Source organism: Durio zibethinus, chromosome 1 (assembly GCF_047325235.1).
Source record: "Durio zibethinus cultivar Kanyao isolate XHJ-2024 chromosome 1, ASM4732523v1, whole genome shotgun sequence".
Lineage (NCBI taxonomy): Eukaryota > Viridiplantae > Streptophyta > Magnoliopsida > Malvales > Malvaceae > Durio > Durio zibethinus.
Genome location: NC_143162.1, coordinates 5,450,395 through 5,474,806, shown reverse-complemented (window position 1 = coordinate 5,474,806; position 24,412 = coordinate 5,450,395). Strand labels below are relative to the sequence as shown.

Genomic DNA, 24,412 nt, shown 5'->3' with positions numbered 1-24,412 from the left:
AAACCAAGTCATTAATCAATCTTTAGAAATAATCATAAATCATTATAATTCTTTCATTCATCTTTTTCGTAGTTCATTATTAGTTATGATCATTATTATAACCTATGACAAAAACTGTATCTATAATATCATTAACATAATCATTACTAATTATTATAACAAATTACCTAAGGGCCTTTTGCTAACTATTATAACCTGTTAGTAGATCCGTATGATCATGGCTATGCTAATTACTATAACATGTTAGCTAAGACCGTAAAACTAATTCTTATGTCAATTAATCCACTTATTAGGGATTTATTTGAAGCTCTCATAAAATCATTTTTTTAAAACATAAAACAACTCATTTCATTCATAAAGTATGATCCATCATTTATGTAGCAAAACATAAAATAATCATTTGTTTAACTCTATTTTTATATACTAAACTTAAAAATACTATGTTTACTCATTTGGATATATATATATATATATATATATATACAAACATACATAAGTTCGAAAACAAGCAAAATATGTCTAAATACCTTTTTTCAATTTCATCACTTTAATTTTTTTTCCAAAACAATTAATAGCTTATTTAAGGTCATTTTCACATATAAAAAATCAATTAAGCTTTTTAGAGGTTAATTATACTAAAACAACTAAATTTTCTATAAGCTAATCTAAATATCTAGTGTTTGGTGAAACAACTAAATTTTTCATAAGCTAATCTAAATATCTAGTGTTTGCAGCTTGCATTACACTCATTAAAATACTTATAGCTATAGTTATACAACTTGGAATACTAATCTAAATATTTAGTGTTTGCAGCTTGCACTACTCTCACTAAAATTCTCATAGCTTTAGTTATATAACTTGGAATCAAGATCTGTTTAATGAGTTAGAAAGTAGACTCAATAAGCTTTTCAAATATATATGACTCAATCCATAATTCCTTGTATAAAAATTAAGAGAATTTTCATATTTCATCTCTGCTACTACTAGACAACCTGCAAACCTTAAGTAAATTGTGATGCAACGAGATGGAGACATAATATGGCCATAGTACTTTGAAGTAAAATCCTAAGGCAATACAAAGTTTATTCTATAATCATTGAAAAATTCTCAAATAAAAGTTAATATCTGTAATCCAACTAAATAACAAGTTTCTAAATTGTCATTGTTGTCTAATACAACTGAAAAAACAATAGTTCATAAAATCCAATTTGCTAAATAATGTTTTCAAAGCCCAGATTCTTCTAGCTCATCACAAGACTAAGCATAATTATCATTCATATCATCTATAGAGAGAAAGAAAAAAAGGAATGAGTAAACCACAACTTAGCAAGTATAGGTTTAAACACCTTATCTTATTAGGTATTATTTTCATATATACCATATGGATCATTTAAAAAACCCATCAAATCATAATGTCAAAACATTTTAAAGATCATCATTATGTCAAGCATTTCGTAAATTTATAAATCAATATCAAAACATGTTAATTAATAAATTATTGAAAATATGTTGTCATTCAAATATTGTAATCAAACCAAATCGTAAATCAATCTTTAAAGTCATCACAAGTCATTATAAATAATTAGTTCACAATTAGTTACGGTCACTGCTATCACCTGTGACATTGATCGTATTAACAATTTTATTTTCATGATCATTATTAACTACTATAACCCGTTAGTCAGGGCCTTATGCTAACTATTATAACCTATTAGTCAGGATCGTATGATCATATCTATGCTAACTACTATAATCTATCAACCAAGATTGTAAAACTAGTTCTGGTATTGATGGTCCCACTTTTCAAAGATATAATTTTATAGCTACCATAAAATCGTTATTTAAGTATAAATCCTTTTAACATTTCATTCATAAGCATGATCCATCATTTACATAGCAAAACACAAAATAATCATATGTTGGATCTTATTTTCATATATATATATATATATATATAAAACATTTACTCACTTAGAAACATTCATATATACATAAGTTCGAAAACAAGCAAAGTGTGTAAGATTTTACTTACTTCCTTTCGATTTTACAACTTAATTTTTTTTCAAAATAATTAATGGCCTAATTAAGATCATTTCAACATATTAGAAATTAATCAATCTTTTTTTAGACTATTTATACTAAAAATAACTAAATTATACAAGGGTTAACTCAATTAATTAATATTGAAAGCCTGAACTCTTTTCCCTAAAACGATCCTATTTCGAGATATATAACTCAAAATTAAAATCTTTATAATGCATTAGAAATCAGACTTGATAAGCTTTCAACCATATATGGCCTACCTTGTGATTCCTTGTAGATTAGTTATAATAATTTTTGAAATCCATCTTATATGCTACTGCCAAACAATATGTATATCTTCTAATAAAAATTATATATTTATCCATAGGAGACTTGGATTTCAATTCCTTTTATTTCATTAGAAAGTAGACTCGATAAGTTTTCCTAACATATATGGCTTAATCCATAATTCTTTGTATAAAATTTAAGACAATTTTCATAATTCATCATTGATGCTGCTGTTATGCAGCTTGCATATTCTTTAACTAAAAATTAGACAATTCTTTATAAAAATCTTAGAATCGACTTCTGTTTATTTAGTTGAAAAGTAGAGTTAATAAGCTTTCCAACGATATATAATACTTATATTAATAACTTATCCATTAGTACAAAATTTCATTTAATTCATTGTTGCAGATAATAGTATCTCATCTATAAACAAAATTTTTCTTTCAATCTTTACAAATCCGAATATCCATTTTCAGCCTTTAAAATCCATTCAATAATCATTATTAAATATTAATAACATGAAGTGAATAAAACTCAATAATTTACCTAAATAGATCATGAAGATTAATAAAATATTTCATAATTTTTTTTGGTTTTTCTCTCATAAGCTTCAACTCCAAATAATAACAATCTATATAATAAAAAGATAGCATGTACTTATTTTTAGGAGATTAATCTGATTGGAGCCTCTAATTTTTGGATCCCCAACTTAATTTTTCAAACTCTCTAATTCTTAAGAAGATGAGGAAAAAAAGCTCTCATTTTTTTTACTATTTTGTGATAAATAAACATGGCTAGATTTTCTTTCATATAATATCTCAATCATTTCTTTTAGTAATTAATCTCTTAATTAAATTAATGGGCTTTGATAATAGTCTAGCCTAATTATCATTTAGGCTGGGATATTATAAAATATTAGATAATTTTTCATAAAAAAATTTGAAATTGACTCTAATTTGTCTCATTAAAAACTAAATTTAGCAAGTTTTCTAACAATATATAACACTCATAATGAAAACCTAATTATTATTAACATATAAATCTGGTTTAATTCTTTGCTATAAATAATAATGTTTCACCCAATAACAAAATTTATTTTTTAATCTCTAAAAATCCAAATCTCCCATTTTCACTCTTTAAAACCTACTTAATAATCATTATTAACTGTTAATATCATGAAAGAAAAAAATCCAATAATTTACCTATATTGATCATGGAAATTAATGAGATATTTCATGAATTTTTGAGATTTTATCACATAAGCTTCAACACCAAAAGTTAGCATTCTACTTAGTATTTTTTTTCAAATAAAAAAAAAAAACCTTAAACTCATCTTTAAGAGATTAATCCAATTATAGTTTCTCATTTTTTATTCCAACTTAATTTTTCAAACTCTTAAACCTCAAACAAGATAAGGTGGATAAGCTCTCTTCTATTTTATTTTTGTTTTACGTCAAACAAAGGGCTGCTAGTTTCCCTCTTACTAACGTATACCAGCTTTTTTTTTTTTTTTTTTTTTTTTTTCTAATCAATCCCTTAAATAAATTAATGGGCTTTGATAGTATTTTAGTGCAATTATCATTTGGGATAGAGTATTATACTTGAATTGTAGTATTGGTTTGTACATGACTTTGAAATCAGCTGTTTTTAACAACTTAATAATTGAGCCAAGTTCGATTCAACAATTTCTTGAATAAGTACAAAATTGAATTCAACATTTGGGATTTGATAATTGATAGTGGCTATGTTAAAAACTCAAGTTTGACATCTTTTACTCAAGTAAGATATTTTTTTCTCTCTCTTTTTAATTAAATAAAGATCTCATATTTGACATGTTTTAGATAAGGAAGAATAAGCTCTCAACCACCCCCCCCCCCCTTTTTTTTTACACAATCCAAGCTATATAGGCTAAAGTTTGATATTAGAGCTTGAAATCCATTAATTAATGCCAATGTTTTTTAGGTATAATGTCTTGGATGGTGGAAAGGGAAAAGGAGATACAATTCTTTAGCAAAAGCTAGAAATAGAAAATGAAATTATTCTCACATTTGCAACTCTTTTATTTATTTATTTGATGCAATGCAACTCTTTTAGTTACTACTTCACTATCTTCAATTTGAATCGAGAAGGAAATGAGTGGAAATGGCATAGTTGTTTTATAAACGTGAGATTAAAGTGGGTAAAAACAAACTATTTTGACTAAAAAACTAGAAAAAAAAATCAACATTATAATGTTTGAAGCAAAGCAACCTTGATTCTATAATCATGGTTTTTATTGAGTAACTTGTCTCTCCTAAAACAATGCTAAGCTTTGCATACCATTTCAACAAAATGAAAGCTTGAATCAGTCAGGCTAATTAACACTAACGCAGGAGGAACCCTAGTATTTAGGGCTTTGAAAATCAGAAAACCCTCAAATTGCAACGCCTACATTAGAATCCTTCTAGACTTTATCAGATTTTAGAAGTTTATGCTATCTTTTCCTAAAGACTCACGCAACACGATTTTAGAAAATTAGTTTGGATATATTTGACACATTATTAGTAAATAAAACAATAATAACTCATTAATAAGTAAATATTAATTATTAAAATAAATATACATAAATTAAAATAATTTATTTATTAATAAAATGTTATATCAAATTCATCTCATTAATGAATTGTCATTATTTAATTTATTGATAATATATAAATTTTATTTACTGATAATATATAAAATATAAAAATGGATTAATTGAATTTTTGAAAATTTTTAATTGAGTTAAACGGGTAGGGTTTAAGCTACTTCGTAGGATAAGAAACTATATTATTCGGAGTAATAAATATTCCCAATTATTTTTTTGGCCTATAATATTCTCAATTATTTACTCCTTTTTCTTTTCTTTAAAGGATAAGGTGTATTTTTTTTTTTTTTTTTACAAAAAAAGTCGGTGAAGATAGAGTAAAAACTCACAAATGTTGAATCCAAACCTTATTAAATGTTAGTATATCATTTTTAAAAAATAATTATATAAATTCACTATGCTAATTCTGTTGAAATATTGAAAATTTGAAATCAAATAAACAAAGATTTAAAAAAAAAGAAGAAATATATATTATACAGACTAATCATAGTGGGACCATAATTAAACGGTCTCAGAAGGTATTTTTTTTCTTCATTTTTGGTTGGGTTAGGCTCTCTCCAAGCAATATACTTTCTGATAATTGTCATTAGTCAATTACTTGATAGAGATTTTGTCTCCATTAATTGGGTTAGGCTTCCAAAATCCAAAAAATTATTGGATTCAGAAATTGTAAATGCTTTGGATATTCTTAAGTCCATATTGGTGGGTTGATGTAGATGGGTCTTCTTTTCTGTTTCAATCTTGTAAAGTCAAAATCAAATTCATATTTCTCGGGTCTTATTATAGTTCAACCGCCACCATCAACTTACTGTTTCATCTTGTCTGTTTTGTCCAACCAATTACATAGGAAAAAATAGAGTACTAATATTAATTTTTGAGATTTTTAAAAATTTTCCCGGAGACAAAGTCCAAAGTCTAAGTTTTAAGAAGTCAAAATCCTCAGGCTTGAAGGCTAAAGCATGTGTTCTCGTTTCTCCTCCATTTTTTGTACATGGGCACCGGCATACTTTCCTCCCATATTTCTGACTTTTTGAATTGAGCTTTCTTAAAAAAAAAAAAGGGGGGGGGGGGGGGGGTGAAATTTGAGGTTTCCACTTCCAGGCAGACCAAAGACATGAAGTTCACTTCCTGTTTCTCAAATTGTTTTTCTTCTGCATCAGAAACCGCCATCATCGATATAGGAGGACGGGGTAAATGTTGGGTGTTTTTCTCTTTCTTGGACCTTTGACTATGTTTGTTTTGAAGCAAAGGTTAAAGAGTTAGTTTTGGTTTTCAAGATTGAATTTTCTTCTGTATTCAACATTAGTTGCTTTTTGTTTATGCATATACAGAAGCTGAAGGAGAAAATGATCAGAATTTTACTGTCTTCTCTTATAGTGAGCTGAAAGTTGCCACTCATGGATTCTCTGCTTCAAACAAGATCGGGGAAGGTGCCTTTGGTTCTGTCTACAAGGTTACTTCTTTGACTTGTACAAAGAATTCTGGTTAATATTCTTAAACTAATGCTGATCAGCTGATGTAAGTTTTGGTTTTGCCATCTAGGGCTTGCTTAGAAATGGGTCTATTGTGGCTGTGAAAATGCTTTCAGTTGAACCTGAATCGATGCGTGGGGAAAGGGAGTTTGTATCTGAAATAACTGCACTCACCAAACTTAAACATGAAAACCTTGTTACACTTAAAGGCTGCTGCGTGGATGGAGCAAACAGGTTCTTGGTTTACAATTACATGGAAAATAATAGCCTGGCGCAGATATTACTAGGTTAGCTTTTTTATCAGTTTGATAGTCTACTCATTTCATTCCCTATATTACAATTCAGATTATAGAAATGTCATTTGATGTATTCAACAATATTCAATGCCCAGAATTCATCAGATACTGAACAAATCAATAGATTTATATTAGACAATTTTGGTTGATATGTATTCTCCATTAATAGGTGGAGAGAAAAACAGGATTAAACTTGGTTGGGAAGCAAGGCGAGCTATTTCATTAGGAGTTGCTCGAGGGCTTGCCTATCTTCACGAGGAAGTTGAGCCTCACATTGTGCACAGAGATATTAAAGCTAGCAACATTCTTCTAGATCAGAATTTGATGCCAAAAGTTTCAGATTTTGGTCTTTCAAGAATTTTTAGAGATAATGCTTCTCACATTAGTACTCATGTCGCGGGCACATTGTAAGTGAAAATTGCTGGTTCTTTCCCATAACCTTCATGAATCTCTCTTATGTTGTTGAAAAATTTATGCTCCTTGAAGTACCACGGGCTAATGGAATTTCTTGCAATGGCAAATGAGATAGAGGCTATCTTGCTCCTGAGTATGCCATCAGTGGACGTTTGACACGAAAAATAGATGTTTACAGTTTTGGGGTGCTACTTTTGGAGATTATCAGCGGGCAGACTGTTGTCAATTTTGATTTAGAGCATGGTGAACGTTACCTGGTTCAAAAGGTAATGTTATTCATGAATCCAACATTGATGAAGAAAAACTAAAACTTGTCAATTCTTTTTCAGCATATATACATATATTCTCTGAGAATAAATTATTGACATTTTGACTTTATGTGTCTACACGAGCAGGCATGGGAAATCTACAGGGCTAACAGCATTCTGCAATTGGTGGATCCTACAGTAGGTATGAACTATCCTGAAGAAGAAGCAATTCGATTCATCAAGGTGGGCCTCCTTTGCGTTCAAGAAACAGCCGGGCTCCGACCAGAAATGTCAAAAGCCCTGAAAATGTTGACTAACGACATCGACATCGAAGGAGTTCAGATTTCACAACCTGGTCTTGTTGCTGATCTGATGAATATCAAGTTAGGACAAAAGACCACATTTCCGAGCCTTTCCTCTAAAGTCTCAAGCATGGAAAGCACGCATAGTCCCCTTAGTTCATATTCTTGACTTGCTTGCTGGCTCTATTGTTCTTCTGAGGTTGAGGAGGCGGTCTCTCAACAGAGAAGTAAAGGAATTCAAGGAGGAACCAATTTTATTTATCACTTTTTTTGTTCCCCTAGAGAATATTAATGATTGCTTGGCATACCATTCAAACAGTTTCAATACAGCCCAGAAAATATTGTACAAAGAAAAAAATATAGAAAAATAACCCTTTTCCATGTACCGTATACATTTTTTTTAGATTAAAATGTATATTGTAGTTTGCACAGATGAATTTTGTGATATAATTACCGCATTCTCTGTTTGAAATTTTAATTCCACATTAAAAAAGGAAAAAAAAAATAAGACAGCCATTTAAAGTAAGATAAATATAAATCATATTAGTTAAAAGTGCAAAAATAGAAAAATGAATTTGGATTTTCAAATTTGGTTGGTCTTACATTAATGTATTTAATTAAGGTTTGACACTTGCACGTAATAAATAGATATATAAGTCAATTCAAATAAACAGTTTTAATTATTAAAAATTAGATAGCTGTTGTCTATTCAAAATAGATAGTTTTATCTATAAAATGAAAAAAAACATTTTGTTAACTATATAAACTCTTCTAGTTTTCTAAAAAAAATACAAAAACAATTTATGGAATTTTCTTTCCTTTAAATAAATTTCAAATTTTTTTTATAAAATTTTGTTGTAAAAAATTTTTATAGAAGTTTGATGATCTTTTAATACATCAATAAATATTCTGTGAACTAATTTTGTTAATACAAAATACAATCAATCATTGAACTTCATTATATTTTCAAAATTTATCCCTTTAATTCTTTTGCACACTTAATAGTAAATAATACTATAAAGTCAAATAAAACCTTAAAAAAAAGTGGTATTGTTACACATCTTAAAGTCTTTTCTCAAAATGCCAGATTTTTTGAAAGTAATAATTTCATATTTTCGTTCTAACATTCTCAACCAGTAGCACCAGATACCACAAACAAATTTAAACCAGAGAGGCTATTATGTAAGTGGATGTGCCTGTCCGAGATTGTGAGTTGTGACTCGTTTTCATACCTTGGGAATGAGGAAAATAGAAATTGAAAGTATCATTGGCATCAGAATTCTCCCTTCTGCAGTATAAGATGAGAAAAGAACTGGTCAAAAGCAAAACTAAAGAACTAATCCAAGAGTTCTCAGAAGATTTTACCTGTGTCCTTTAACTCCTGCAAAGTTCTTCAGAGCGTTAGGACTAAAGCTCATTTTGTTATGGAAATCCCAACTTCTCTCCCTAGAAATTATATTGACCTTAGAATGAAATCTATACATCAGCCTCCATTGATTAAGACAGCAGTATGCATGCATGGCTCCTCGCATGCCATCCACGAAGGTCACCGTACTCTCGATGGGCTTTGCAAATGGCATACAGGGAGCCAGGCATGCAAAATATGCATATATTAATACATGCAAGCATGATGATATGAATATGAAAATGAATGGATCAATAACTGTGTCTATCTATATACATTGAGGTACTTAAATATAAACTTCCCGTTACTTTTAAGTTCCAAAACCATATGATGATTATGCTTGAACAGTGGTGACTATGACACTGAAGAATCACCACATGGCTGGCAGGTTCAATGCTCAAGCATGAGTATATATATACATATACATGAGAACTGTTAAGAGAAAATGAACAAAAACTATTCAGGTTAAGAAGATGCACTGGAGAAGGAAGCAAGGGGCTGTATTTATACAGAAGGAAAAGAGTTATCTTGTCAAAAGAAGGGAAAAGAAGAGAGATATCTTGGATACACTTCCAATCAGTCATAATCAAGTTCCCTTCAAGGTGACCGCCCCCATGCCTCCTTTTTTACCCCTTTGTTTTCCCTGGAAACATACATCCCTTGCTTTTGAGTTGTCAATTTGGCATATAGCTAATAGCTATAACACAAGCCTAAGGCATATCATTCCACCTGAAAGGCCACTTTTTTTCCTACTTTTGTCTCTAAACTTAGTGAAGATAGTAGCGTTTTTGAGGTGACTTAGAAAGAGTAAGAAGGAAGCTGTTAGGTTGAAGAGAAAGAATGAGAAGAGGTAGGAAAAATAGTAATACTACTGAGCCTGACTGTTTGGTTTTTGTTTACTTTTTCGTCTTGTATAGATCATAAAGCAAAGGTTCTCTTGCAATTCTGAAACTGATTTGTCTGGGAGTGCTTGGATGACTTGGATTCCCATACCTATACACCTGGTGTTGAAACAACATCTCCCTCTCTCTCTCATTTCTCTCATGTACCTTTGTCTCATCTTCTTCCCTACAGCTTTCCCTTGCATTCCCTACCCATACGTACACAGTGGGTATTTGGTTTCAACATCTTCAATTTGATGCCATGATATTGATGAAGCGAATTCCTTCAACTGCTAGTCTCCTAGCTGCTACTCTAGTCTCCTAGCTGCTACTCTGAATGCCACTGATCTGTATATTTTAAACACCACGTGATGAAATGATATGAAAACAGTATTAAAAAATATATGAAAATGATAAAATTTAAAATTTTAACAAAAACATATGTGATATGACAAAAAAAAAAATTATGTTTTATGTTTTACATGTTAACATAAATTATAACACTATTTTACATATTATACATGAAATAAACAAATACAAATTCATGCAATGCAACATCTATTTCGATCTTCCAAGAGGTGTTGGAAGAAAGTTCCCTTAGGATCAGCTGAGAGTATATATCTAGTGACATGTTGCCAAAAGGCTGCAAAATTCCATTTTCCTTTCCTTAATTGAAGAAGAGAACAGTGAACGTAACATAGGGGACGCATAAACTGTTGTGTCTTGAAACTTGAAAGGAAGAACTACTACATTTTTATCGTTTTTGGGGTTGGAAGGAACTGCGACTGCTGGAATCCTTCTCCTTTTGTCAGAAGCCAGGGCTTAGCGCTTTCAAAAGTTGGCACGACCTTTGTGTTTGGATTGACCTTGGACTCTCTCTCTGCTCAGATTCTGCTCTCTCGTCCTCTTTCCCTCGGAACCCCGCTCTCTTTATCTCCTTTCTTTCTTGGGAAATTCTTTTATTTAATTAACTAAAACAGCTACGTAAACACAGCATTAACCAAAAAAGACTAAGTCCTTCCCCACTTGAGAGAAGAAATCAAATAATTGATTGTGACAGGCAATATAAGTACATTTCTTGTAACTACAGTATTGCCAGTCCTTTCATATAATGTGGTTACATTCATGCGTGAACTACATTTCTTATTAAGATTACTAAAAACGCTGATAGGAGATATCATGATTAATGGCTAATGCCTTAGCCATCATACACAGGCAGATGATTAAGAGTAAAAACCCATAGGAGAAATAGAGTATTGCAATTATTACTAGGTTTCATGCAGATTATTATTGTTTTTTTTTCAAAATTGTTCATCATTTCATAGAGTAATTGTGTATTCAGAAAGTCTAGTTTCTGATAAGTTTTTCATGATCATAATTCATAGTCAATCAAATAAAATCCAGATGCTTCTAACAGTAAAAAAGTATGGAAAAGAACATATTTTTTTCTATCATGAGAACTATTAAAATGCTTTCAGGGATACCCTTTCAACTTTCAAGTAATGACTGATGGCACCTATGAAAGGCCCGCCTGCATTAGAGGGATCAGAGACATGGTATGAAAAGAATATCTAAGTTGAATCCTAGGTGGTCCCTTAAAGCAATGTGATTGAATAGAAGGATATATACAGTAGGGTAAAGTCAATATTAGGATAGAACATCAAAATCTTTTCTCCTATTCAATGGACCTTCAAAATACACCAGACCCCAACCGAAAATGAAGGGCAATTTTTTTTTTTTTAAAAGACCTCCTATAATCTATGTTTGAGTAAAATTGATATGGATCATATAGATGAAGAAAAATTACTAAGTGTAGTTACAATTAGGAGATAAAGAAGAAAGAATCGGACGAAAAAAGTAGTTGCTGGACTAAAAAATATATACTACTATTTTTGTTTTCCAAAGTTCCAGAACTGCAATCCAGTGAAAATATACAGTACTGTTAGTTTTTCTGCTTTGTTTTTTACTTTTTGTGACAATCAATATGTATTGTTGAAACTTGCCATCCCAGGCATATTTCAGATGAACTTATAAATTTCAAAGCATGGATAGCAGAAGATATACTTAACCATCGCATAACGTTGATGACAGTTTTTACATTTAGCAAATCGATGCTGACATTGATCCGATTATGTGATATTCATTATTTAGTCATGTTTGTGTTTGCAGAATGAAATGTGTTCTTAGTTGATAGGTTGACAAATTCAATGAAAGTGAGAATTGAAGAAATAAACAATGTGATCATACCAAAACCAAAGACTTCCATTTCCCTCACAAAATCAAATACAGGGAGGAATAAATGTCAAATGTTACATGGAAGGCCTAAATGATTGTAAGAACTTCCATAAGGAAAAAAATTTAGAGTGGAAAAAAAAAATCTTCTTCACTTCATGGATTTTAATGATCCATTGCTTCTCATTCTCACGTACAAGAAGTTGATTTACAATTGCCAAATAGCTATGCACTTCTCTAGTCTCTTCATTTGATTTGCACAAAAATTAGGGGAGCCAAGATCACAAGACCATCCATCCTTCACAATTTGCTGCAACAAATTTACCATATCTCACATGATAGGACGCCCAGTAGGATCTTCGTTGACAGCCAGCTCAGCAGCTATATCAGCCAATTTAAGCAAAGGTTCAACATTTCTAGGAAGAGCTGTATAGCAATCAATTATGGCAGTTGTCTGTCGCTGTTTAATTAAGGGAACTGCCCAATCAACTATATTTGGAGTTGCATAATCTCTATCATAAGCTTTCCTTCCACTGAGTATCTCCAACAGAACAATCCCAAAGCTGTAAACATCACTTTTCATGTCTCCACTGAGATCAAGGTCTCACTCACTTGATATGAGAAGTCCAAATCTGCCATTCGTGCTGCCCAATCTGAATCCAAAAGAATGTTTGAACTCTTGACATCCTGATGGACAATTGGAGGCACAACTTCTTTGTGAAGGTATTCAAGTCCCTTCGTGGCCTGCAATGATATCTTCAAACAAGGGCTCCAACTCAGGGGAGAAAGCCCTCCATGGAGGTGGTCATGAAGTGTACCGTAGGGTATATTATCTATATATAAAAGTGTGAACTCCAAAAATGATAATAGTGATAGACTAAAATACTCTTGATAAATCAAATGTTATAATAATGAATAATTAATATGCCTTCAGTAAAATTTTTAATAAATTTTAATTAAAATGACTTTTTATTATTAAATTTTTATTGAGATAAATTAAAATTTGAACTCTTTTATTATTAGACTTTTTAAAAATTGTAATTTAAACTCTTTTTTTTTTATATTATTAGATTTTTATACAAAAAAAAAAATAAATTTCAAGCTCCTTTAGAGAAATCAATTACAACCAAAATACCCTTAGTAAATCAAAAGTGATAATAATGAACAACCACAATACCCTTAGTAAACTTTTTAATAAATTTTAATTAAAATAAATTTTTATTATTAAATTTTTATTGAGATAAATTATAATTTGAACTCCTTTATTATTAGACTTTTTAAAAATTGTAATTTAAACTCTTTTTTTATATTATTAGACTTCTATACAAAAACAAAATTAAATATTCAAGCATTTTTTGAGAAATTAGTTTGCAATATCAACAAGAAATCTTCTTTTTTACATTAATATCCGATTTTTGGCTCTCCCTATTCAGGTAACTTTGCAAATTATACTAACTTTTAATTAAAGTTAGTTAATTTAATTGTTTTTTCTTTGAATTTTAGAGTGTTTAATGCTTGGGCTTTTTTTTTAAGCTAAATACAAATATATAGTTACAAGGAATGTTTGTATATTCTGATTTTTGCATGCATAAACAACTAACAAATTGTAAGAGATGAAAGTTTCAAGTAGTTCTTTTGTACTATTAAGTACTATCATTACCAAATACTAAAGTCAACTATGTCCTTGCATTAGAAGATTAAATATATCACTCTTAAGATTGAGATTTTTTTTTATTGTTGGTGGTAAAACAAAGCATAGAAATGAATTTGAAGAAAACCAAAGCTAGAATTCTCTGGGTTATCATTATATACCTTAATGAATATAAATATCACTTTCATGCTAATACATTAAAAATGATAATTATAACTTAGTAATACTATGAAAAACACTTTTGACTTTTCTTTGTTAGATTCAAAGAAGACAAAGAGATGGTTTTCACCTTATATAAAGATAGATCCATATAATGATAACCATCAGGAGTATAAAGCAAAAGAAAGACTCCTTAGTTTTGTTACTCAAACTATACATGAATCCCCTTGATATGCCTATACAATTAGCAATACCTAAGGAAAAGTAACCATGTATTCGGAAAGAAATATAATCAATAAACACATGTTCATAAGTCTGATAAGATGATAAGATATGTAGCATTTACAACTTTCATTTAAATATAAAAACCACATACAAATATTTCTTTTCCTAAATAGGTAGTCCAGTTAGTCAGAAGCTCTGATAACATTACCCTACGAAGGCCAAATAAAGCACCAAAGGCACCAACAGAAATGTTATGCTTAATGAAAAGAGAAAATAGTATACTTTCCCCAAAATCAGACAATGGATAGATAAACCTAACATGCATTGCCAGGGGAAAGAACACATATTAGATATAACACCGTGATGGGTCAAATCACTCTCAAGATAGATATCAAAAGAAAAATCTAAAAGTAAAATTTACAAAATCCAGCAGACTCAGTACTGTTGGAATGAACAAATCCATCCACCAAGTAATACAGTCAATGGATCATCTATCAGGCATATTTATAAGATATTTCATTCTATTAACTGATCAAGACTAAATAAAAACTTAAATTTCAAAATGTCACATATTCCAAAACATATTATACTATAACACAACATTTCCTTAGGAGAAAATTTGGAATAATTAATCAAACATTAAAAAAAAGAGAGATAACATACCAAATCCAAATTGCTATCCAAGGTATATTCCAATGAAGACCAAGCTCAACATGTTTGTTAGCAGATGAATAATACCAACATGAAGCCAGATGCAAGGGCTTTTTTGTAGATGTTACTGCCATAGGAAGACTTAAAGACATAGATGTTGGTGAGATATGGTAAAAAAGCAATGCAAATAAAATGAAGATGGAAGGCTAAATTACTATATATATTAGTGTGATTCCAGTGAAAACCCATTTTCTTGGAAGCAATAATCAGTCACATAAAGTTTTCTTTCAACAATCAGTCATTTATATTTACATTTACATTATTCCTATGCATATTTAGGAGTCACCAAAACATAGTATATGCTTTAACCATTATAAAATCTCTATTAACAGTATTTACTGATTGCATGATGAGGGGCAATAGAAAGCAGAAGTATCTAAACTCTATCTATTAAACTTCCTTAGCAAATGTTCTTTGCAGATATTCACAATATGAAAATCCCTCAAAATGAACCAACTTTTTAACTTTTTGTAGTGTTTCCCTGAAGAAATACAAACAGTAGATTCTTTCATGGATTAAAATGAAATTGTTGATGCACAAGACATCTACCCACATGTATCATACATCTATTAGAGATGCATATATAAGTTCACATTCATGCATGCCATATATTTATGCTGTTAAATTAATAGTCATTGAAAGAGATTTAATACTAAGTATGCCACCTGATAAGTACTAAACTAAAAAAGTTTTACATTTTTACATATTTAATAAGCAGATTCAGCATCATTCAAATTTATTATCATTCAAATTTAATATGCATAATGTCATTACCATTAAAAAGTTTAGATCAAGTTAGACATCGAACAATATCTTTTAAATGAAAACTTTTATGTGATTTTTTTATGCAAAACTTATGCATGTTTATCTTTTTATCTTTTGTGTAAAAATTCTTCTCTTCTTTATAGACAAGTAGTTGGCTCATTTCCATTACAAAACTATTTGTTGATTGCTTGAAATTTCCTACATCAAATTTGACCTAAAATCAAGAAAAAAAGTTACGATCGGTGAATTCTTTTAAGGTGAAACAAAATTCATTAGAACATGACAAGATATTAAGGTTAGACGTTTATTTTATTTTATTTTATTTTTTTAAATTATGTATTTTAATATTTAAATATAATAAAAATTTATGTATAACAAAATTTTCAAACAATAGAAAAATTAATCATTCAAATAATAGAACATACAATTACTTTCAATCAATGAAAGCACCAATAAAGGATTATCTTAAGCAAAAAAAGAGACGAAAGAATGACTGGATATACATAGCTCTATCTTCTTTATATGACAAACAATATTAGTTTTATATGATTTTTAAATGAAAAATATACAATTGTATTTATTTCAATTTTCTTTAGAATTAATATGAAACTATTTTATCAAGGGAAACATTGTATACTCCTTCATTTTCTCCATTACATCAATTGAAGAATATTCCATGTTGTAATTATTGTGGCGTTAAAAAGTTTCAATATTAGCCTCTATCATTTTGTTGTCGAACTGGTCAAGTGAAATTATCTACCACTTTTGTTCCAGAATAGCCATACCGTCTTTTTGCATCTCAAACCTAAAAAGCCATTGAATTTCAAAAGCACATTAGATCTTACAATAGTATCTTCTCATTCACATCATATGGAGTTAGGTTGGATAAGGATCTTGCATCTTCAAGACAAGGTATTTACATTTTTTGAGCACAAGGGCAAATATATCATGATATTGCAACATTAATTCCAGAGAGAATACTCTATGTTATTTTCAGCTATACTTTTATGATACTGATAATGAATTTCAAAATAGAATGAAAACACAGCACAATGAAAACTTAAGTGCAAAAGTTGTGGAGATTCTAATAAAAATTCTAGAAGAAAATCTTTATGCCCAAGTTTTAAGAAAATTAAAAGATATATCTTCTTTTAAGGATTTTGAAATTCGTATTGCAACAAATGCTAATCTAGATCAATGAATTTATAATCGTCCATATGCTAATCAAGTTGCTACTATATAGGTTGGAGAAACAACTTAAACATTCCATTTGAAAAAGATATCATAGTTCATGCTCATTTAGGAAGACGATATAGAATTAAACATTATTTAAGTTGTTATGATCCCTTACAGTATTCTTTACTCTTTCCAAATGGAGAAGTTGGTTGGCATCAAAATATCAAGAAAGTTATTTTGAATAATGCTAATGAGAATGAAGCAACATTATTGGAAATAGATCATCTTTTCATTCAACAAAAGAAATTTTTGAAGGAGAATGTGAAGGTAATTATCATGAACTTAATATTTTTAAAATTATTGTATGTTTAATTTTTTAAATGTTATTTATTTCTCATTACTTTTATCATATCATATATAGTAAAATTTTTATCTAGAATTAGTTTCTTTCATTGTTAGCAGATCATTTTAAAATTTTCACTTTCTTATATAAAATTGTACTTTGCTAAACGATAAAAAAAAAATACATACACTATTTATTCAATCAAATCCTCAATAAATATTAGCTTCCTATGGAAAAGATTCTAATTTTTTATTTTATAATATTTAATCATACTTTGTTAATTTTTTATTTTTATATACTTGATTAATGTTAGTTTTATGCTAAAGATTCATAGCATTAGTCTTTTAGTTACTTTAGCATTTGTACAAGTTTTTAGCATTTCTTTAACTTATTGATATTTTATTTCCTATAATAATCTTATGTTTTGTTGTTAAATTGGTAGTTAAAATACTAAACTCTAAAATTTGTTTATTATTTTAGGAATTGTTGCAGAAAAGAGTAGGAATGTGTCAATAAGGGTATATTATTGTTTCAAATTTCAAATAAGAGAGTTTGAAATAACAATAACTATATACTTTTTGGCTGGGCGATTATTTTTACAATTTGTCTTATATATGTATATTAAAATCGAAACACCAAGGCTTGATTTTTATAGGATAAAGCAATCAAATATTCGATCTGAGTTGTATCAAGGAATTGTTGATAGTGTAACTGTAGGGAATAAAAATTTTAGCTATGATGTTTAATGAGACAATAACAAAATTTTAATTCTCTTTAATGAAAGACAAATCATATATAGTATCAAATGCATTTGTCAAATCTATTAAGAAAGAACCTTTTAATTTTAACAAAGAGATTGAGTTAATAATTACATTTTATACCAACATAAGAGTAGCAAAAACTCCTATAAATTTGGAAAAAACGTAGCTTGATTATCATCTAGTGGATAAAGTGATGGAAATCACAAAAGGAGAAATATTTGGTGAGTTTTCTTCATTTTATATGAATTTTGTTAAAATAAATATATGTTTAATTTATTTATTAATATTAACATATGTTAATTACAGACACATTGGGCTTTGTTACTGATGTCAAATCTTGTATTATGGGAAGCAATGCAAAGCATCAAATAACAATAATGAATGATAAGTAAGTATATATTATACTATAGTTATTTTTATATATTTTCATCATTTAAAAGTTATTTAATAAAGATCATTATATATATATATATAATTGCAAGATGAAATCTATTTAAGTACTATTGTGGAGAAGTTTAACGGAAATTGAAGGTCATTTACTTGAAGACATGAAAGAAGAAAGACTGATTATTGCATTATTAAATGTACAAGAAAATGCATATCAAGGTAATTGATATATTTTATTTTGGCTATAACTTGCTTAAATTTTTAACATTTCTTAAATTTTTATAAACTTGGTCAAATTTTCAAATAGTTTAATTTTTTTAAAACTTATTATTTACTAATCATATATTTTTCAGGTGTTTATCAACTAAATACATTTGCAATATCTTCCATCATTATTAACCCTACAATAAAAAAGGCAAACAAAATAAGAAACTGGTAAGTTCTTTATTTTCCTTAAATACATTGCACTCAAATATTCTAAAAATAAAAGTTATTTTATATTAATTAATTAATTTATTAGGATTTTTTATTACAAAAGTCACAATGTGATAGCACACTCAATGCCTGAGAAAAAAATGAAAGAATTGGAAGTCACTTTGAAACAAATCATTAATCCATCATTTGTAACTACAAAGGTTTATAATATTCACTTCTATTAAATTATTATTTTTGAAATACTATAAAAAATTGATTTTCTTTAATTTTGTAGAATATGGTATATTCATACAAAGTAACTGTAATGAATATTACAAATAAAAAAAAAACCTTGGTATGATGCTTGTAAAGAATGCAAGGGGAAGGTAAAAATTGATGAAGACATCAACCAAGCATGGTGCAAAAATTGTAGAAAATTCACTACAAAATTTGGACTGAGGTAAGAAGTTTCATTATAATAGCATGTTATATACATTAAATACATTTTTTATTCTAATCAAATGAATTTCAAACTAATTTATATTATGTTAATATTAGAAATGGAGATCAATAATGGAAAGGAAAGTATTATACTCACTTTATTTCAAGCAACAGAAACTTTCATTGGTTATGAAATTTCAAAATATCTCAATTACTTGAACGATAAGGTAATGAATTATTATTTACATAAATGTAATTTAATTTTAATATAATATAATATATTATTTATAACATTATTATTATTTAATTGCAGGAGGAAACAAAGAAAAAAAAGAACATGATTATTACAACAATCTGGTTTTAAGTCTAAATAAGGAATTTAAATTTTCAATGCAAATAGATTAAAAACAAGAGCTTGAATTAGTTAAATGATGATTGATTGCTTTAGAAATACATAAAATTGAAGATAAAGATTTACCAACAAAGAAAAGAAAAAGAAAGCTCATGAAAAAGCAAAAGGCAGAAAAGAAGGAAAATGTTCAATCTAATTTGATTATAATAGAAGACGAGTTTTCAAAGAAAGATGAAGATGCAGATGATAACCTTATACTAAAAAACTTCAAGAAAAAGTTTCTCAATAGAAAGATCAAAATAGAGAAATATTAGATGTTTATTTTTTATAAAACTTCTTATTGAGTTTTTTTATTTATATTTTTTTAATTTTTAATTTTATTTACCATCATAATTACAAATACTAAAATTAAATTATTATATTATATTTTAATTGGCTATCACGTGCATAGCACGTGGCCAAAAACTAGTATTCATTAACAGGCTGCCTCTGCTCCATCTCTGAACAGTAACCTAACAAATTCACAATCTTGCAATGTCTCACATTGGAAAGGATTTCAAGTTCCATCTCAAAGTCACGATTATTAATGTGGATTATTGTGGCAGCATTTGCCCTCTTGACAGCAACTTGTCTGTCTCCCATCGGCCAGCACAGCCTTGTAAACAAAACCATAACTTCCCCTACCAAGCTCATTGAACTCCTTGAACCCATTGGTGGCATCTTTTAACTCTGAAAATCGGAAAATTTGAGCAGTCCCTGGACAAGGAGTGATAGAAAGAGGAAAGTATGAATCAGCATTGGTATCAGCAATCAACTGATCTGGTTTGCCTATGCAAGACTTAAATTGTTTTTTTTGTCCCTTCATCACTTTTTGTAGCAAATACACATTGAAGAAAACACCAGCTAAATAATATTAGCAAAAAACCGTAAGCACGAGAGCCAACCATAAGCATTGGTCTAAGCAAGTGATGCCAGTGCTTCTCTGGAGATGATTGGAGCCTACAAACATCCCAACAAGAACTTTTTTGGCAAAGAGAGCAAGCTATGCATATTCTGTCGGCATTCCTAGTGCATGAACTAGACAAGAAGAAACCTTCAAAGCAATTTGATTCGCAAGGTGAACAAATCTGCAATTCTTTCCTAACATACAAACTTGTCAAATCTGGCTCACTTAGAATACTTGCATTGAAAGCAAACTCCCCTTCACTGCAGGAAGTAGGACGGCATAGACCAGGGTTGCACAATTCTAGTGGAGGGTAAAATCAGGTTGCAAGGTGGCATTTGCGGACCAACAATCCAAAAACAAATCATCTTCCCTAATGCCACCCGTAGTGAAGTCAGATGAAGCCAATGCCATAAATCCAGAACGCTTTGGAACTGAAGAAAAATTGAAACTGCCCCAACATTCCACACCATGATTATCCTCTCGAATCCCACAAAAATGATGAGCACCTGCTGTCAACGACGCGAAATGGACCCCAAAAGGAGGATTTGAAAATGATTTAGAATCACCCCAGCATTTCACCTCACCAGATGAATCCAGGATGCCAGGATAGAACCTGTTGCTGAAGCCAAAACTAGAAAACTCTCTGAAACATTGGCAACCCCTAAAATATCAGCATTTGGTCCCCAACAAACAAGCCCTCCCTCTTTAATCCCACCACAGCTAAACCCCTCTCCAGAAACAAGATTACTAATGCTCTGATCATAGAACAGATTATTCTGTTTTGAATATAAAGTATTATTAGAACTCTTCATAATTTCCCAGCAATCAAAGATACCGGATTCATTATTAGAATAATAAGCCCCTCTAATTCCACTAACATGATTCTTTCCAGCAGCTATATAATAATATGCCGTGGTTTTATAATTTGAAGGAACAAGATCCATACCTGACGCCATCAAGCTCCAACAAAAAATTTGAGAAATATTAGATAAGATTCCACAAAGGAAACCTTCGCCACCTGAGATAGCTGCCATTGGAGGCACTTGAGAAAGAGAGCCAAAGGCTGGCATTGAAGTTGAAGTAGATGAAGTAGTAGCATTAGTAGTAGAAGAAAAAGAAGAGTGCTAAGGGCATATAATGGTCAAAATGGCATAAAGGTATTCTTTTCTCTTTGAGGCCTTAGCAAGTAATAGAGACATTTTTGTCATTTGTTTCCACTTAATATATCAGGTCGATTTAATATATTCAGAACTACATCAATTTAATACTGTCCTTATTGTCTCTTAATAGTCCTTCATAATTTATCTATAAATATGAAGGTTTAGGCATTAAATCCTATCAATTTCTTTCCTTCCTATTTCTTTTTTGACTTTAACCTTTCAAACTTATGTGTTGGAGTCCAAATGCAGCGAATACACCTTGCTTTTGCCTCTAACAGTCCCTTTTTCCTTTTTTCTGCTCTTCCAAGAATGCCCCAAGTCAGAGCACGGCATCAACAAAGAGCTAATGTTTTTCCTCCAACAAATAACTCATGTTTCCCATTGGCATCAATTGCACAGAAGAAGCTGTTGTTGCTGAATGCGGTGAAGATGGGACCCATTGATCCGAATGCAGACGCAAAAATGGCAAAAATAAGGAGGAGATAGACAAACATGGTGGTTTTGAGGATTTGCATGGCGGGTCTTTGTTGTTGTTCTTGTTATCGTTGTCGTTTTCTTGTTTGTTGTCATGGAATTGAAATCGAAATGAAAGATTTTTTGGTGACGACTGACGATGAAAGAATGTTGGTGTCGCCATTTTTTTTCTCTCTTTTCTCTCAATTGTTTTTTACTGTGCTTGGTTGGTTCGTACCATTAGTGTTTGGAAACCAGTAAGGTAATTAAGCTGTCCAAATTACTTTTTTTTGCACTAAATAAACCCAACAGAAATCTGTTGTATAATCTGTTAATTTTTAATTTTAATAATAAAAATATAAATCCCGAGAATCTCATATGAAAAAAAACACAACCAAGGGAACAACCATCCTAATCATAAAAATTTTAATTTGGACAAAAAAAACTTGATTGGCAACTTTCACAAAATATGATTAACATTTGTTATTCATACTTCTTCTTCCCTACACCCTAAACAAGAAGAAAACTAGACAAATAAAATAAGACTGCAAGTTTAATATCATTCATCAGGACAACTTTCTTTCTGTTTCTTTTCACAATTTTATTACATGTGAGAACCAAATTCATTGTAATCAGAAATTGTAATCAGACGGCAAATTATGCTTATAATTGAATGCATCAACATTAATTTTATTACTGCTACCAGTTAAATGTAGAGGGAGAGAAGAGAGTTTCAAAATTTGATGCTCGAAAGCCAAATTCATTTTGAAATTTTGTTTAAGGTTTTAAAATTCAGTGTCAATTGTGTACTTGCTGACAAAACTATCCTAGAAATTAGAAAACACCGATCAGCCTGTCTGGTTTCTTTATGCTAAACAACTATACAGTCAACCTAAACCTTTTTTAGCCATTCCACAATCAAAACCACAACAACACCAAATGAATGGCCAATTGAGGCCCCCAAAAATCTAGTCCTATTGGTCTATACATTGCAGGTACATTACCCTTAAGACCAAATATTTGCATCTGAAGCCATTCCATTGTGTCGAAATATGCAAGGTGAGGGTGGTAGATCCATTGTCTAGGATAAAGACATGAAAGAAGTGGAGCCAATATATTTAGGACTCTTATGTCTGATCACTACATGTGGACTGTCGTGCAAGAAGATTTTGCTTGGAATGCATCCTAGATCTTGTTGGCATGTTTAAAATATTATGCTACTTTGTTTTTGTTAAAATATATATTATGTTTACTTGACTTACAAGGTTGGGCTTTCTTTTTGGATATACTCGTGAGCTTTAAATCCATTTATATATTTGTATATATATGTATTTTACAACCCTAGAAATAATATTGTTTTTCACTCTTTAAGTCATCATGGTATCAAAGCTTTAGGTGATTATTATTTTTGTTTATTTCAAGTCACTCTAATTTTTTATTGTTTGACCTTTTTTTCCTTAATAAGCGGCTATTGCATTTGTTTTTTTTTTTTCTTTTTGTTTTGTCATTTTATGAAATTTGGTGTAATTGGCTTTTGTGCCATTGACTACAGTTTGGGCTTTATGAAATTAGAAATGCCTTTGTCTTTTCTTACTTTTATTAATTGGCTATGGGTTGATTAAATATTTTATTGGTTTTGGATTGTTCACTTGTGTAATTGGCTTGTTTGTTTCACTAGTTATGAATTGATCAATTTATTAGCTTTGAATTATTTTTCTCTCAAGGCTTTCTTGGAATCATCATAACCTATTACACTGAAATTAGATGGGACAAACTACACTCATTGGTCTTATTTAATGTGAAATTGTTTAAAAGGAAAAAGACTTTGAAAATATGTTATAGGTGATAAAAAATGTCATAGAGCTATTTACGAATTGAAAAATTTTGTGTCTAATTATGAATAATGGGAGATTAATAATAGCAAAATTATTGCTTGGATTGCTATATTGTTGCTCCTTCAATTAGCATGCAACTTGGGAAATTTGACACTGCTAAGAAGGTTTGAGATTTTATTGAAAAACGTTATGCTCAAACTGATTTTGCTTGAAAATATAAACTTGAGATGGATTTTGCTACTTTGAAACAAAAAAAGGGACAATCAATTTTTTATTTTCATTCTGAAATGTTGATTATTTTGGATATATTAGCTCTTATGGAACCTAAATGGACTGTTGATGCAGAATTATATTATCGATACAGAGAAGAAAGTCATCTTACACAATTCGTAATGGCATTTCAAGGTGATTTTGAATCCATTCGTGCTTTTATTCTACATCGTGTCC

General features: G+C 29.8%; 1 protein-coding gene and 1 pseudogene across 5 annotated transcripts; one reads left to right on the top strand and one right to left on the bottom strand.

The window, feature by feature from the left end:
* The first annotated feature begins 5,928 nt into the window (after positions 1-5,928).
* On the top strand, positions 5,929-8,099 carry LOC111311852 (putative serine/threonine-protein kinase). 5 transcript variants are annotated; one of them, XM_022911617.2, is made up of 6 exons: positions 5,929-6,126; positions 6,268-6,389; positions 6,479-6,695; positions 6,874-7,111; positions 7,234-7,384; positions 7,514-8,099. In XM_022911617.2, exons 1-6 carry the CDS (start codon positions 6,051-6,053, stop codon positions 7,835-7,837), a joined length of 1,128 nt encoding a protein of 375 aa, XP_022767352.2. In that variant the 5' UTR covers positions 5,929-6,050; the 3' UTR covers positions 7,838-8,099. The 5 variants fall into 5 exon arrangements, with proteins under 5 accessions (XP_022767352.2, XP_089616671.1, XP_089616675.1 ...); XM_089760545.1 differs by having other exon boundaries at positions 5,975-6,126; positions 6,490-6,695; XM_089760549.1 differs by having other exon boundaries at positions 5,983-6,126; positions 6,314-6,389; positions 6,490-6,695.
* A 4,295-nt stretch (positions 8,100-12,394) lies between these two features.
* On the bottom strand, positions 12,395-22,261 carry LOC111310599 (serine/threonine-protein kinase-like protein CCR1 pseudogene; annotated as a pseudogene).
* Positions 22,262-24,412: the final 2,151 nt, after the last annotated feature.